Source organism: Crocodylus siamensis, chromosome 1, assembly GCF_052110815.1.
Source record: "Crocodylus siamensis isolate JL-2025a chromosome 1, ASM5211081v1, whole genome shotgun sequence".
In the NCBI taxonomy this organism is placed as follows: Eukaryota; Metazoa; Chordata; order Crocodylia; family Crocodylidae; genus Crocodylus; species Crocodylus siamensis.
Window position 1 is genome coordinate 165,067,792 of NC_143395.1, and position 15,221 is coordinate 165,083,012.

The following is a 15,221-nucleotide window of genomic DNA, read 5'->3' on the forward strand; positions in this document are numbered from 1 at the left end:
GTATGGTTTATTGGCAGGGGAGTGAAAGTGTTGAATTATGTATCAACTATATTTGCAACATGACGCTTATACTATACTACTTTATTCCTAATGACATGTCTCAGTGAAGTTCAGTCTGTCATTTTTGCTAATTTTTGGGATTTTTATCATGTGCTTTGTTATTGTTATTTTCTGTATTTTGTAAAACTCCAGCATCCAAGATTAGGTTAGAATCTTGATTTGTGTTTTTTTTTAAATGTAAACTTCAACATGTAAAAAATAAAGACTTAGTCAGAAAGTGAATCTCTGATTTTTTTTAATTTCTTTTTTTAAAACCTGACACACATAATTGCTTGGAAGCCTAGCTCCTTGTTTTGGATGACTGAAATTGGCACTACTGTTTGTGTGCATAAACTAAATAAGTAAAATTAAAAGTGTAGCCTCCTTGGCAGTCTGGCTATAGAGGTAAAATATTGGTTAGGTTAGCAAATGGACTCCATGTGAGCCCAGACAAGCATCTTAAACTCTTTAGCAAGTCAAAGGAGCAGAGCTTCTACTGCAGTTGACCGCAATATTTCTAGATGCAGAAAGGACGTAGGGTTTTCTGCAAATACTTGGAACAGCATTTTAATTCAATTTAAAGGCAGAAGTGTGTGTGCATGTATGTGTGTAAGAGGGTTGCTTAATTACAGGTAATAAATAAAATGCAGGTTACCCAGTACATTTTGCTGTCTTTTTCACAATGTACTTCTGCAGAGATGATTAAAAGAAACAACATTGCTTAGGCTTCCTGATTACAAAATTTTCCAGTTACTCTAATGTACTCTTGTGGTAAAGCTGTGGCAAAGGGGACCAAAACATTATTGTAAATTTTTAATAAATTGTATTTATAATTGTATTCCTTATTTAATAATGTTTAGTATAATCCACTGTTTCATTCAAAGATGTTTGTGCTCCGTGGAGTGATAGACCCTAAGGATTCTCATCTAGCTTCTAATACTGTTTTTTAAAAGGTTACTTTACTTTTTATAGAATTAACTTTTGATCCTAGGGTAAAAAGTTCTAACTGTTATTATTAGTTGCATGTACTTAGCAAAAATGTCTTAAAATGAAACTAGTATAACTATATTTCTCAATGTATCATGCCTATATGTGACCACCCTCACCTGTAAAAGAAAGATGAAATAAGTTTCTTTCTTTCTTTTTGAAGATGGAAATAATGGTTTATTTCCATGTTTTAACTGTTTGTTCCTTGGAGGCTGGGTCAAATACCAAGGCTTTGATCTTAATTTTTAAAAACAGCTCATGAATTGGCCTGCATTTACCACCTAGTTTGGGTCTTTTCCCATTTTAACAATAATAACTAGCAATCTCAAAATTTAGACTGGGCATAGGGACTAAATATTTTCTGCTAGTTGGCCCATGAGCCTACAGACAGAAGTACTGGGTTATTTGATGCCGTCTTGCCTATGTTGTCAATGTTGCTGCCATCAAATGAAACCTTTGTAGTTGGAGTATAGGCAGGAACTGGGTGTTTCTAGTACAATCATCTTTAAATGTGAAAGTTGTGGGAAAATTTCTGGCCACCATCCAGAACAGTGATTCTCAGCCAGAGTGCTGCCAGATCCTTTGAGGTGATACAGATACAGGCAGGCTGATGCTCTCCTTGCCTGGCTGCTCCTCCATCCCCTCTGAGGAGGTAAGCACTCTAATAAATACATTCGTTTTTTCAAATGGGATGCCCCCCGATTCACGAAAGTTACAGAGGGCTGCCTCCAGTCTTAACAAGATAAAGAGTTGTTGACCCAGGCTCTAACCTCAGCTGTGGCTTGTGCTTGTTACCATACTGCCACTCATTTCCTGTTTGCTTGTTTAACTTGAGGTAAAAAAAAGCCCAGGGTGACTGCCTGGTTGATTTAGGTAAGGCAGGCTTGTCCAACATACAGCCCATGGGCTGCCATGTGGCCTGCCAAGGCATTTTCTGTGGCCCACCGTGCTGCAACGGGAAATGGAAGTAAACACTGTTTACTTTTGTTCCCGCCCCCAGCAGCTTCCTAATGGTTGCTGAAGGGCTGGGGAAGGGACAAGGTTCTCTCATGCACCGTGTCAGCTTGACATTGCCCATGCAGTGCGTGTGGGAAGAGGAGTGCAGACCCGGTCCGCCTCCTCCCATCCCCAGCACCACTTGGGGAAGCCACTGCTTCCCAGCCTGAGCGACTCGCTACTCCCCGCCCATAGACGAGGTAGCTCAGCTTGGCTGCCTGGCCCCGGGTCAGTGGTGGAGACAGAGGCGGAGTGGTGTGAGCAGGTGCCTCCTTCCGCTGGGCTGTCGGCATTGGCTGTGCTGCATGGCCCCGGGCTCAGGTGGAGCCTGTGCTCGCTGTGCCCCGAGGTGCCGCCCGGCCCTGGCCCCCTCCAGCCTGGTGCGTCGATGTGGACCCATGGAGGCCGGGCTCGCCCTTGTCGTCTGCCTCTGCCTGGCCAGGGTTGGGCCGGAAAGACGGCGCCTCCCCTGGAGCCAGGCTGGTGACTGTGGGCTCCTGGCACCTGTGTGTGTGTGGGGGGGGGTCCCTGCCTTTCACAGTCCCAACCCAGTGTTCCTCACTGCTCGTACCTCCAGACCCCAGTGTGTGGGGCATCGGGGGCCCAAGTAGCCCCTTGCAGGCTGGAACTCTGCCAGTCCACAAGAGAAAAGCCAGTTATGTTTTTCTCCTTTAAAGGAGAACCCACTTTTAAAGTTTGCTGTGACCCTTTCACATATTCTTGAGACCTTCATTCGTGTCAAAGGTCACGTGACATAATTCCCTGATGTGATACCACTTCCTGTGAGGCCTTTTAATATGGCTCCGGGCCCACTGGATGATAAAAAGTTCATGATCTGGCCTCACATTCAAAAAGGTTGGACACCCCTGAGGTAAGGCCTCTTGGGTTCTGCATCCAGTGGGGTCAGGCTATCTAGTAGGTTAGCCCCACATCCTTCCCATGTGCTGCTCCCATCCCTTCCCCCCCCCGCTGTGTTATCTGCTCCCTGCCCCATGTGGTCTCCTACTTCCTGCCTTGTCTGCTGCCCTGCTTTCTGCTCATTACTTCCTCTGTTGCTTTCTACCTCGTCTGCTGCTCTGCCATCTGCTCCCTGCCCGTCCGCCGCTCTTTCCACTCCCTGGATCAGGGGAGCGGCCAGTTGTCTCCCTCTGCCCCACCTACTGCTCTATCCGCTGCCCGCCCGTTCGGCCGCCCTGTTTTCTGTTCCCCTCAACCTGCCCGCCCGGCTCCCCGGGCTGGAGTCCTGAGCGCGCGCGCGGACCAGGGGGAACTGCAGGCAGGCGGGCGCGCTCGCGGGCTGCAACCGGGGCAGCGGGGGCGAAGTAGGCGGGGTGCCGGGGGCTGCGAGAGGGTGGAACGCGCCACCTCCTCCCAGCCAATCACGTCCCTCAGCCCCGGCTGCTAGCCAATCCCGTGTAGCGCCGAGCTATTCAAACCGGCGCGTGGGCCAATAGCGGTGCTTAGCGCTGGGCGGCCCGCGGGGAGGGCGGGGCCGGGCCCGGGACGTCGCGCGCGCGCCCCTAACCGTCGCTCTGGGCGGTTGTTTGGTGCTGCTCAGCGTGCGCTCCGCCGGCTCCGGCTCCGGCTCCGGCTCCTCACGCAGGTGGCGGCGGCGCAGGTGAGCGGCGGGCTCCTCTCCCCACCCCCACCCGTACCCCTACCCCCGCCTCCCGGCGGGGGGGAGCGGCCAATCGCCTCCCTCTGCCCTCTGCGGCCTGCGCAGTGCTCAGGCGCTGCTCCTCGTCCCGGGGGCTGGGCCTCGGCCGCCTCCTCCCCTGCCCGGGGCTCCGCTTCCCGCCCGCTTTGTTTGGCCCTTTAGGCGCCGCGGCCCGGGGGGAGGGGCAGCCTCCGCCCCGTGGGAGGTGGGGAGAAGAGCTAGACGAAGCTTTGGCTGGGATGATGCAGCTTGCGATCGCCCTGCTGCGAACAAGGGGGTTGCATTAGATGTGACCCCCTGTGGTCCCTTCCAACACACATTTTCTATGGTTTTCTATAACTAGTGAATTGTGTAATACATTGAGGCCAGCCACAGGTGCCAAGTAAGGATCGCACAATTAAAAGGAGGCTGCTAGCTTTAAAACGTGCCGACCAACTCTGAAGTTGTTGCGTAGCTGGTTTCTATCTAGCTTTAATTGGCATGTGTAGTAGGGCCCAGAGTTGGACAGGCTTGCGAGTGTAAGGTGTTCTTCCTCGGGTTTTCCAACTTTGCCCCGGGTCTCCTGGTCATGTGCTGGGAATGATGTAGTCTGTGTCAAAGTTGGGCATGGCTATGTTTTTATAGAATTGGGGCTGAGTAGTAAATAATACTCATCGCAGGTGTTGCATTCATAATCTGGTCTGACAGGACCAACTGTGTAGTTGGAACAATAACAGAAATCACCTGAAGAAGTCCCCGCTGCTTTATTTCTCGCCAGTTTGCTAACATGTCTTTCTGTGTGGCACCAGAGAGTCTTTGCTGACTCCTTGTGTGTTAGTCACACCTTTACTAGACTGGTTCATCCATCCGTATTTACAAGCAAAAGAGATTTGGCATTCCAGTAAAAATGTTGCTGTTTTTTGCCACATGCCTTTTAAAGTTTTTAGTTTCAAACATATTCTGCTCTCAGACTTTATAACTGCTTTAAAGGATATATAAACATTTATAACGTGACTTAATAATATTAAAAGAGTATTGTACTGTCCTGAACAGAAATTTAAAAGAAGGCCATTACTTGGGTTTTTTTTTTTAAAGTTGTGCCTTATTGAATCTCTAATGAGCACATTTTTGACATTTACACAATTACACTATGGCATTATTTATGCAAGCAGTAGGCTGCTGTCATGATCAGGTCTGTAGTTTTTCTTGCCATCATTTGACGCTAGCATGGAAGGGATGATTGTTTACTACTAAGCCCCCCAGTCCTACAAAAACTTAGATGTGTCCAGCTTTGAAATGAAGTAGATTCTTCACAATACCCGGCAACTGTTTAAAGAGCGGGATGTGAGAGTCCCTTTGTGTTATGAATTTAGTATTAGAAAAGGCTTTTTTCTAAAGGATGGATACAGTATTATTTATTTGCTTTTAAGCAGCACTTGGACTACATCTTACTGTGCAGCCTGTGGGGCACAGTTCCTGTTCTGAAAGTGCCAGTTTCTAAAATACGAAGTACAGTGTGAAGATCAGCCACCAGAGAACATGGAGCAAGTGCATATAGAAGTGCAACTCCTCTAGTACCACCAAGTCAGAGCAGTAGCCGGAGGGAAATGCTTTGAATGCTGAAGCTCTAACTACATTGTTTTACTGTTTAGTCAAGTGATGTTCACATGATGGTAGATGCCAGTTTGCATTGCCTTTGTAAGATAAGCGGTCAGATAAATTATATATAAATAACAGTGATCCTAAAATTGTTCTTTATAGCTCATTCTTATTGGATGAATGTCGAAGTTCTCCCTTATATATCAGTAGCTATATCTAGTAGAACAGTTGGCAGTTTCTTCCTTATCCCCGTGCTTTTATTTGCCTTTTCTTATGGGCAGATGGCTTCCTTTTCTGGTGCACAGCATGATGCATCAGTGTTCAGCTCTTCAGAGTTTGGCCTCTGAACTCTAAGGGGGTTCCTTTGGAGTGCTTCCCAACTCTTTTAGACAGGAGTGGCTATTTCTTTAGGTTATTTTTTCTCCTTTTAGATGTATACATCTGTCCTGTTAGAGAGATGGGCTATTGAAGAATAATGAAGAATAGTATTTTTGGAAGCATTTTTAGTGTTCTTGTGGAAAAAGGGTTGTAGCTTCTTCATCACTAGAGCAGCAGTGTTGCGGTAAAGCTTTAGCTGTTTATGAATATAATTTTGATGGTAGGACTCTTGCATTGAAAACTGCAAGCTAGTGTTTTCCTGCCACTTTCTATCCTGGCTAATGGAGGGGAAAAGGTGTCCTCTTATGTAGGACTTCATTGTCTCTGGGTTACTTCACTAATGGGTCAGCCAGCAACTCAGTGGCAGTTTTTCCTTCCAACTGGGTCTGAAACTTTAGATTGTGCTCAATTTATGGAGCATCCACAGCTTAGTCGAGCATTACTCAGTCCTTTTGAGTTATCATCAGCTTTGGTTTCTGAACTCTCATTGAAATGGTTGAGTGGTAGGGGAATACAGAAAATCAGCCTTATACCTTCAAATAAATTGGACTTCAAGTATGTGAAGTCAGTTAACAGTTCTTTTAGAACAGCCTGAGGAACCAATGTACCAAATATTTGGGGATCTGGTGACAAAAACATGCCTTGAAGCATGTTGAATAAAATTTCATGGGTATGCAGTTACAGATAAAGAGTACCCAGTGTACATATGTAGGCCACAATAATTGATACCTCCTGCTTTACTAAAAAATTTCAGAGCTGTATACTTAAACTGTTAGTTTATGGTGAGCTTGCTGCTTGAAATGCATGGTTTTAAACTCAAATATAATACTTAAAGAAGATTATATTTTTAAGACACAAATCTGTTTTTATTTTTTCTGGATATCCCCCACAGTCTGGGGGATTAGGTCTAGGAGGATGAGCGATGGGGAGACAAATGACCAAGGTGGGCTGTAGAATTGAGACAGAGGCTGGAAGAATTAAGCTGAGCCAGGGAGAACTTGTCTGGGAGCCAATTTGAAAGTGAGACATAAGATAGATAGGACAAGAGATGGGAGGGAGGAACCAGTGACTTACTGAGCAAGAAGTTGAGACACCATAATACTGGTGTTGGTCTGGGTGTTTTTACTGTACCTGGAAGGGAAGATGCCCTTCTTCTCTACTTTGAATTACTTGGTGTAGTTGAGGGTGGAGACCTGTCCATTGCACTGTGGGCAGGCACCCCTATGAGAGTCTACTGTAGCCTCCCAGTGGGAGGATTTCGGCTACACATTTTATGGTAGCAGGGGATTGCTCTTAGCTTGCTTCTATGGCCTTTGGCTAGGGGCAAATGAAATTAGGGGGCATCTGAATCCCAACGCCTCTGGTGTTGGGGCTTGAACATAGGATGCCTACCATGGATTTGGGACTATCTGAAACCCAGGACTGTTGGAACTGAGAGAGGGGATACTTGCCAGTGGTAGCACCACACAGCTCTGCTCAGTCAGTGGAATTTGGAACTGATATGGCTAATATACATGACATTTAAAAAAATTGACCAAGGAAGTTCTGGATAGGAAGCCTGGGACTGGGGAAGGGGGCAAACTGGGGCCGCTGCCTCAGGCATTGCGCTTTGGGGGCCTTGCAGACCAGCCGTGGCAACTCTGTACTGCCAGCTTCCCATCCAGCTGCTTGCTCATGGGATCAGGGCAGGGGTGGGGCCCCGCATAGGTTGATTTGCCCCAGGCCCCACACCCTGCTTGGGTTGGCTCTGGGTGGAGGACAGGGCAGTTTTTTGCTTGGAAGTGGGAAATGGGTAGAAAGTCTGGATCCCAAATAGCAGGCTTCCCTGTAGAGCATGAAATGGAATCCAAACATCAGGGGCAGATCTAGGATTTCCCAAAGGGGGTGCTGGAGCAGCACCCCATGCTGCAGGGATGGCTGCAACTCCCTGCTTCCCATCTCCTTTTCCCCCACCTCTTCTACCTCCCCACCCCTTGTGGGGGTGGGTGCCACAGGAGCCTTTGACAACTTTTTAAAGTCTTGAAATCAGAGCCACTTGGGCAGAAGTGGCTCTAGAACTTCCTTCCTCCCTGGGGCAGTGGGGGAAAGGAGGAGCACCTGAAGGAAATGTGCCTCTGAACATTAAGGGGAAGGGAAGGGGGATTTTCACCTGCTTTAGGGGCTTAAAGTCCCTAGAGGCTCCTGCAGTGCACTGTGATCGAAAAAAGGTGAGAGAGAAGGGTTGGGGGTTCAGCTGCACCATTACAACCTCTCTGGATTAGCCTCTGCCAAGCATTCCTTTTATGGGCAAATGTCTGGGAAGCTGGCTGGTGAAGTATGTGTAACATCTCCTGGTAGCGCAGGTCCACATGGAGGACAGTGACCCATTTCTGTTAACCCCAGTGGCAGAAGTCAGAGGTTCAGTGTTCTGTTTTTGAGTGGGTGTCAAGATGATGAAATCTTGGTGAAACTTGTGTGAGGATTTTGTTTCTGGGAAAAATTTTTTTGCGTTTTAAAACTACACACACTTTAAAACAATATCAAAAGCTAAGAAATAAAAAAAAAATTAAGGTTGCCTGTGAAACCTTACTTCATGGCCTTTTGTTGAACATTGCATCGTAATAGTCTTTAATTACATCATTGTGTACTTTTTCCCCTACAGAAACTTTTGCCTCATTAAAGTACAGGCTAGATCAGGAACTGGCAACCTATTCAAGCTGTGGGTGAAACAACTTGCCTCCAGTTCAGCATTGGTGGGGGGCTTTGGCAGAGTGTCTTGTATTATCTTAATGTTTTGTAAATGTTAATAAACCAAATTATTTTTTTCCCTACATGATGCAAGGTGGTTATGTTATTTCTGTTTTATGGAGGAGGAACTGAGGTACTGAAATTAAGAATGGAATTATTCACTAATCGTAGGTGCCCTTTTTTAGATGAAAAATCTGATTTTTCAGTTCTTTGTATTTTGTAATACTTTATAATGTCCAAGTACAGTTCCAATTGACTTCAGTTGCAGTGGCAAATGCATAGAGTTTCTGGAAATTTGTACCCTGTGGTATTAAGTTGGGCACCCAAAAGCAAAGAACACAGAGGTAGAGCTTGTAAAATATTTAAGTGACTTGACTGCAATTGCACTGCAGCAAAAGCAAGGATAGAATACACTATATACCTTTGCACATAGTACAGGAGACCCTCATCATTTGTGGGGAGTATGTTCCAGAGATCCCCATGAATGGTGAAATCCGCAAATACGTTAGGAGCCTGGTGGCGGGAGCCCAGCGGCACCAAGCGCAGAGCTCCTGCAGACACCACACATGCTGGTGGCAGCGGGGGAGGGAAGAGTGAAGAGGAGTGGGCTGGATGGACCCACTGAAGACTAATTTTGAGAGAAAAAACTTCCTCAGGAACAGGGCAGTAGATTGATCCATCAGTGAGCTTGGAGGAGCTCATGATCCACAATGAGTGTTAATTGCTGCCGCACTCCCTCAATTACTGCTGCTGCAAGTCAGTTAATTAGTGAAAGCTAAAAGGAGAGTGTGGTGGGAGCTGTGAGAGCCGGTGAGAACATGCAGGGGAGAGAGCGTGGGTTTAAATATTTGAAAACACAAATGGCGAGGGTTTCCTGTATTCCCTGTATATAGTATGTACCTTGATTTTTTGAAGGGGAGCTTGAAGGAAAAAAACATTTTCTTGAGGTGAGTGGCAGCAACTAGGGAGTTAAGGCCACTGCCCATCCTGTGTGGTGGATGGGGCCTGTGGATTGACCAAGCATGCTAGGTCCAGAGCTAAACGATGACTATGCCAAGTCTGGGACCATACACTGGTTTTGGAGCTATGGGCCAGGTCCAACTTAGTGTATGGTCCCAGAGTCAGCAGGCAGGGTTGGACTTGGTACATCGGGACTGGGACTAGATTGGACTCGGCCCTCGGGGTCCAGCTCTGGATCAGTTGGATCATGGTTGGGGGAGAGGCTCCTTATATGTCTAAAAATTAGGCTGGGGGTGAGGGAGCAGTTGCCTTGAGTCATGCCAGCTAATACTGGCACTACAGTCTCCTGCAGTAAAGAACCCTGTTTTCTGCCCATGTTGGATGCATCTTGAGAGGTAGATAGGTGTCCTATGGCTAAATAGTGCATAGTCATCTAATTAAAAATCAGGTGACATGCTTAAGGTGAGGGTAGGCACAAATAAAGATTTCACAGGCAATCAAATTTGGAGTTCCCTGGCTTTTGAATATTTGATATATTTTTGAAATGTTAATGTTTTTGAAGTCTTTCTAGTATCTGCAAGTAATATATCGAATATACAAGTTAACTATATTATGTTAAAAAAGACTATTGCAATGGTGATACTGTACAGTAATTTAAAGAGTGATGGAAATGAAAGCAAGTTTTTATTCTTTCTTTCTTTCTTTCTTTTTTTAAAGATTCATTTTGGAAAATGCCACACAGAAAATTTGGTGATGGTGATGTGGTGATGGGTCGTTGGCCTGGAAGTGTCTTGTATTATGAAGTACAAATAACTAGCTATGATGACCTCACTCACCTTTATACTGTTAAATACAAAGATGGAACTGAGCTTGAGTTGAAAGAAAGTGATATAAAGGTAAGTATTCCTTCAGGGTTTAGAATCAAAGTCTACTATAATGATTTCTTCAGAGCTCAAACTTAAGTTTATAATGGTCTGGACCCAGTATGGCACTTCTTATAGTTACCCAACTATTAGTTCATCTAGCCCAGTATCTGCGTCCTTCCAGAGTAGTAAGTGCTTTAGAAGGAGAGTGTATGAATTGTCATGTTTAGAATGTCTCCTGTCAGACTCATCCTGGCATCAAACATCATTGGTTTAGGAATGTCAGAGGATATATCCCCGTTTGTTCTGTTTAATAACTCCCAATGGACTTGTCCTCCGTAAATCTGTGTCTCTAACTTTATTCTTGCTCTATAGTAGAATAGTTTTTGGTTTGTAAGTAATTGCTTATAAATAATCACTGTTTCTTGTTTGAAACCTTGGTTAAGAAATTCAGAATGTTCCTAAAAGTTTTAAGAAACTTGATCCTATTATTTTAAACTGTTTTGGTAGTGCTTACAAAGCTATTAACTAAAACGTTGTTAATTTGTGCTTGTGTTGATAAAAACAATTAGCATGTCTCCTTCCCCTGCCCTTCCCCCCCCCCCAAAAAAAGTTTATATTAGGGGGACATGATATTTAAAGTTGTCTTAAATATTTTATTAGTGATATTTTGCTTTACTGACTAGAAGGGTCTTCGGGGATAGTGAGAGTGACGACATATTTATTTATACCAGCCTCTATCCTCCTTACTCTCTCTGCACATACCTGTTTCTCATCTCTCAAATTTATTTCATTTGCTGATACTGGCAAACACCTTTATGAAGAGTCTGCATATGGGATTCTCTTGAATGTGATGTCCTCATGCAAGTGCATGACATAGGAAATGTAACTGATATCAGCAGAACATTAGAACTGTCTTCAAAGTACTGTCAAATATATTAAGTAAACTGGATAAATAAAGCTTCCAATTATAGTACAGGCATACCTCGGAGATATTGCAGGTTCAGTTCCAGACCACCGCAATAAAGCGAATATCGCAATAAAGCGAGTCACACGAATTTTTTTGTTTCCCAGTGCATATAAAAGTTATGTTTACACTGTACTGTAGTCTATTAAGTGTGCAATAGCATTATGTCTAAAAAAAATGTACATACCTTAATTAAAAAATACTTTATTGCTAAAAAATGCTAACCAATGGAAAAATGGTGCCGATAGACTTGCTCAACGCAGGGTTGCCACAAACCTTCAATTTGTAAAAAATGCAATATCTGCGCAGCGCAATAAAGTGAAGCGCAATAAAACGAGGTATGCCTGTATTATATAGATGCACCATTTTAGATGTGTATACTTTTTAGTTGATGATAGTTTGCTTAAGATACTAAGGTTCCATTTTTGGAGGTATTCTACAAAAGAAGATCACGTAAAGGCCTAAGAAGTGGTTTTCCCAGACATGTATTGTCTGTCTTCAGCTGTGTGTAACACAAGCAATATATTAGTACTTGGAATTCTGTGCTTGAGGTGGTGGTAATACAGATAGCATAGTGCAGTGGTACCTAGTCTTCTGGCTTTGTGGACCAGATGAGTGGCACAGGGTTGGCTTGTGGGCCTGATTTGGCAGCACATGAATCTGGTTGTATGATCTGATGCGGCAAGGAGTCATTGACTGCAGTAGCTGCACTTAAGACAAAAAGTGATGTGGGAGTTCCTAGCATTCTCAATCTGTTGTAGTAACTGCCTCCCAAAAGCCCTGTGTACACTTGAATAGGGGAAATAAAATGGAGCCCTGAGGGCGCTGAGGACAGAAGACCATTGTCCACAACTATTCTCTGGAGTGTATGGGAAGTTTTCTCAAGGCAATACTGTCTACCTTGCTGATCTCAAAAGTGTCAACATTGCTTCAAAATCTAGGGTAGATAGTTGACAGATCTTACTAGTCACCTTGATTTTTGCTATTGCTAGGGTAGAGATCTCTTACTTCTATATCACTGTAGCCTCTACTGCAACCAAATTTATAATGGTGAAGATGAGAAGTATTCAAATATATCTCTTGGTACAACTGCTCAGGACTCAGCTAGAAATGGAAGACTTGAGGCTAAATATTAAGCAGGCTGTTCCTCCAGATCAACCTTGAATGATGTTAGCTGAGTAGGGAAGCTTGCATTTCCATGTCTCCATTGCAATTAAGTCACTAGGGATGATAGTTGAGCAATTAAGTCACTAGGGATGATAGATGAATTTCAATGATGTAAGCATTTTAACAAATAACAGAAAAATGACTGTAGTGTAGAAGTCTAATTTATAGACCGAAGATGGTAAAATGAACCTGAAGCTTTTTTCCTCCTTCATGTCATAACCTTTGAAATTTTTCCTGTTTTTTTTTTTCAGTCAGTATCAGCATTTAAGCATAGGAAAAGCAATTCAAGTTCTCCTTCTAGACGTGGTGGGAGCAGATCAAGATCTCGGTCTCCTGGCCGGCCAGCAAGAGGGAGACGTCGTTCTTCCTCCCAAGGCAGAGACGCTAAAGATGACAAAAAGAAAGCAATTAGAGGAACTAAATTAACACCTGAGGTATTGGATTTATTTTAGTTTGAGATTTTTCTTAATATTGCCTGGTTGGATTTATATGCAGTGTATTTTTATGTGAATTTTCTTACGTCTTTATGTTTTTAGTAGGGCAAAAACTTGAAGTTTTGGACTTAGATGTGTCTAGATTTTTTAAAAATCTAGATGTATTAAATTGTCTTCTCAATCGCTATTATTGGGTTTCTTATGGTAACATAGTTGTTTAAAAAGGCTCCAAAATATAAATAAATTATAAACCTATATGATGATATAATTTTGAAAATTGTAGACAGCTTGGAGAAATCTCTCTGGAAGGTAATGACTTTGCTTACTTAAAGGGTTGTGAACAGTAAAACCTAAAGATGACCAGGAATGTCACTGCCTGAATTTAAGGGAGCAAGCATTGGACTGGGACTTGGGTTCTATTCCTCGCTCTGCTATTGATGTGCTGGGAAATGGTGCTCAACTCAGTTCCACCCCTGTTCCTGACTTTTCCCTTATGTAAAATGTTGTTAATCAGTAAATTCCTTTGAGATTTGCTAGTCATATCTCTATGCAAGAATTCGGTGGGTGTAGCACAATAAAGTATTGGAGACAACTTAAGTTGTTCATTGAAGTAGTTGCAAAAATAAATGAATAGATGCCACATTTACACAAATGCAAAAGAGATTTTTTTCTTGTATGTGATTATAAGACAAGTAACATTTCCCCCCAGGCCATTTGGGGGAAATCTTACTAAATACATTGTCTAACATTAACCCGCTGACAAAAGCAGCATATTCTTAGCAATAGAAACCAACTATGAAGTTGATTAAATGCAGCCAACATTGAGCATGACAATAAAACACACAGCCATACCAGACAAACATGCTGACGGGAACTACCACAAGGATGCGTTAGTGCAGTTCACCTGAATAACACACACACCAACTCTTTTCCATGTCATGGTGAGCCGTGGCATTGCAGAAATTTTGATTTTTCACTCTCAGAGCTGAGCTGAGCCAAGACTTTCTCATTTCCAGTGATTTCCTGTTTTTTCACTGGCCTTAAATGCTTTGCAAACATCATGAAATGGGACCCCACATAGTTCACCCAGCATCCCTCTATCACCCCTCTGTCAACCTGGTGCACATGAGTAGTGTGGTCCTGCCTTCCATGAGGTGAAGCTGGACCAGGCTGCCCTACATCTCATCTGCGTATAAATTTGTGGAGAAGGACTCATGACAAGAACACCTAGTTTCAGTCATGAGCAGGGGCTAATTACCATGCCGGTCCTTTGTGGGGGAGTATCTGGAGTACATACCCTCATACTGAGCAGTGCTGGGCTGAGGGGTCACCAGGGCTTGACATGCTGTTGACTCTGGTGGGGCCAACCCATTGAACTATGTAGTAAATCACAAGCCTTTGGCTTTGGATTAGTATCATGCATAGTTTGCCAATGTGCTTATGGAGTACCTGTCTTAAAACCTGCAGCAGTTTTTTATTTTTTTTTTAAAAAGGTAACATGCATCAGTTCTTGATGAACTAAGTATATGGGTACTATATGCAAATAACTAGTCATGTTTAGTTTCAAGGTTATTGCTTACAAATGTGCTCCTTGCTTCCGTGTGCTCCAGAAGAGCAGCATCTGACACAGGAGGAAGGCATTGCCAGGATAAAAAGCTGGGGGGAAAGTAGCTTCTTGGGGCTACCTGACTCCCCAGTTTTATTTTCCCTGCTATAGCAGTGGGAGGAGGGCAAAATCAAGGCAAACCTCCAATAATTAGATTGTATACCTGGAAAATTGTATCAAGTGTATAATTTCCATATTTAAATTAATTATTGGGGGGTTGTCTTATTATTAGGGTTGTCTTCTGTTCAAGTAAACATGGTATTTAATTATATCAAGATGTAGAAATTAGGGATTATTTTTGTTGATTTTAAATCTGGTGTACGTGGAATTTAAAGGGCCTTGTCTTTGGGTAAAATTGGGGAAGTATTTTCATTTACATAGGGTGTTTTTCTAATGGATTTTAACTTTGTCAGACTTCACTTTAAAGTGAATATTTAATCTGCTTGCTTTTATCTTGGGAGCAAATTTATTTTAAAGTAAGAATTTTGGTGCTAATTTTTGAAAATGTCAATCTTCCACTGTGCAAAGTTTAGTTTTTATGCATGCATATATTTCTATAGCTTTTTAAAAAATGTTTTGGTGAGATGGAAACTCTAAATTTGGTTGGCACAATCTGTATCTTATAAATGGCTGTTTGCAGATGTGGGGAACCCCCCCACCATGCTCTTTACCAGAAGAAGCAGCACATTAATTTGATGTGATTCTGGAGCGTCTGTATAGACTAGGCACTTCAGCAGGGCTTTTTGGTGCTTTTAAGGGAGCTGATTCAATCAGCTGTTAGATAAGTGCCAAAAAGACCCACTGTATTGCCCAATCTATACATATGCTGCAAAGCCAAGTTGAACCAAAACGCTGCTGCCTC

General features: G+C 43.6%; 1 protein-coding gene across 1 annotated transcript in view; it reads left to right on the forward strand.

The window, feature by feature from the left end:
- Positions 1–3,485: 3,485 nt before the first annotated feature.
- The window catches only part of LBR (lamin B receptor), a 31,742-nt gene continuing 20,006 nt past the window's right edge, over positions 3,486–15,221 (forward strand). The window contains exons 1-3 of the mRNA XM_090047961.1: positions 3,486–3,640; positions 10,040–10,218; positions 12,571–12,753. Coding sequence (XP_089904087.1) covers positions 10,054–10,218; positions 12,571–12,753 — 348 coding nt within the window. The 5' untranslated portion in view covers positions 3,486–3,640; positions 10,040–10,053. The remainder of the gene's footprint in view (positions 3,641–10,039; positions 10,219–12,570; positions 12,754–15,221) is intronic.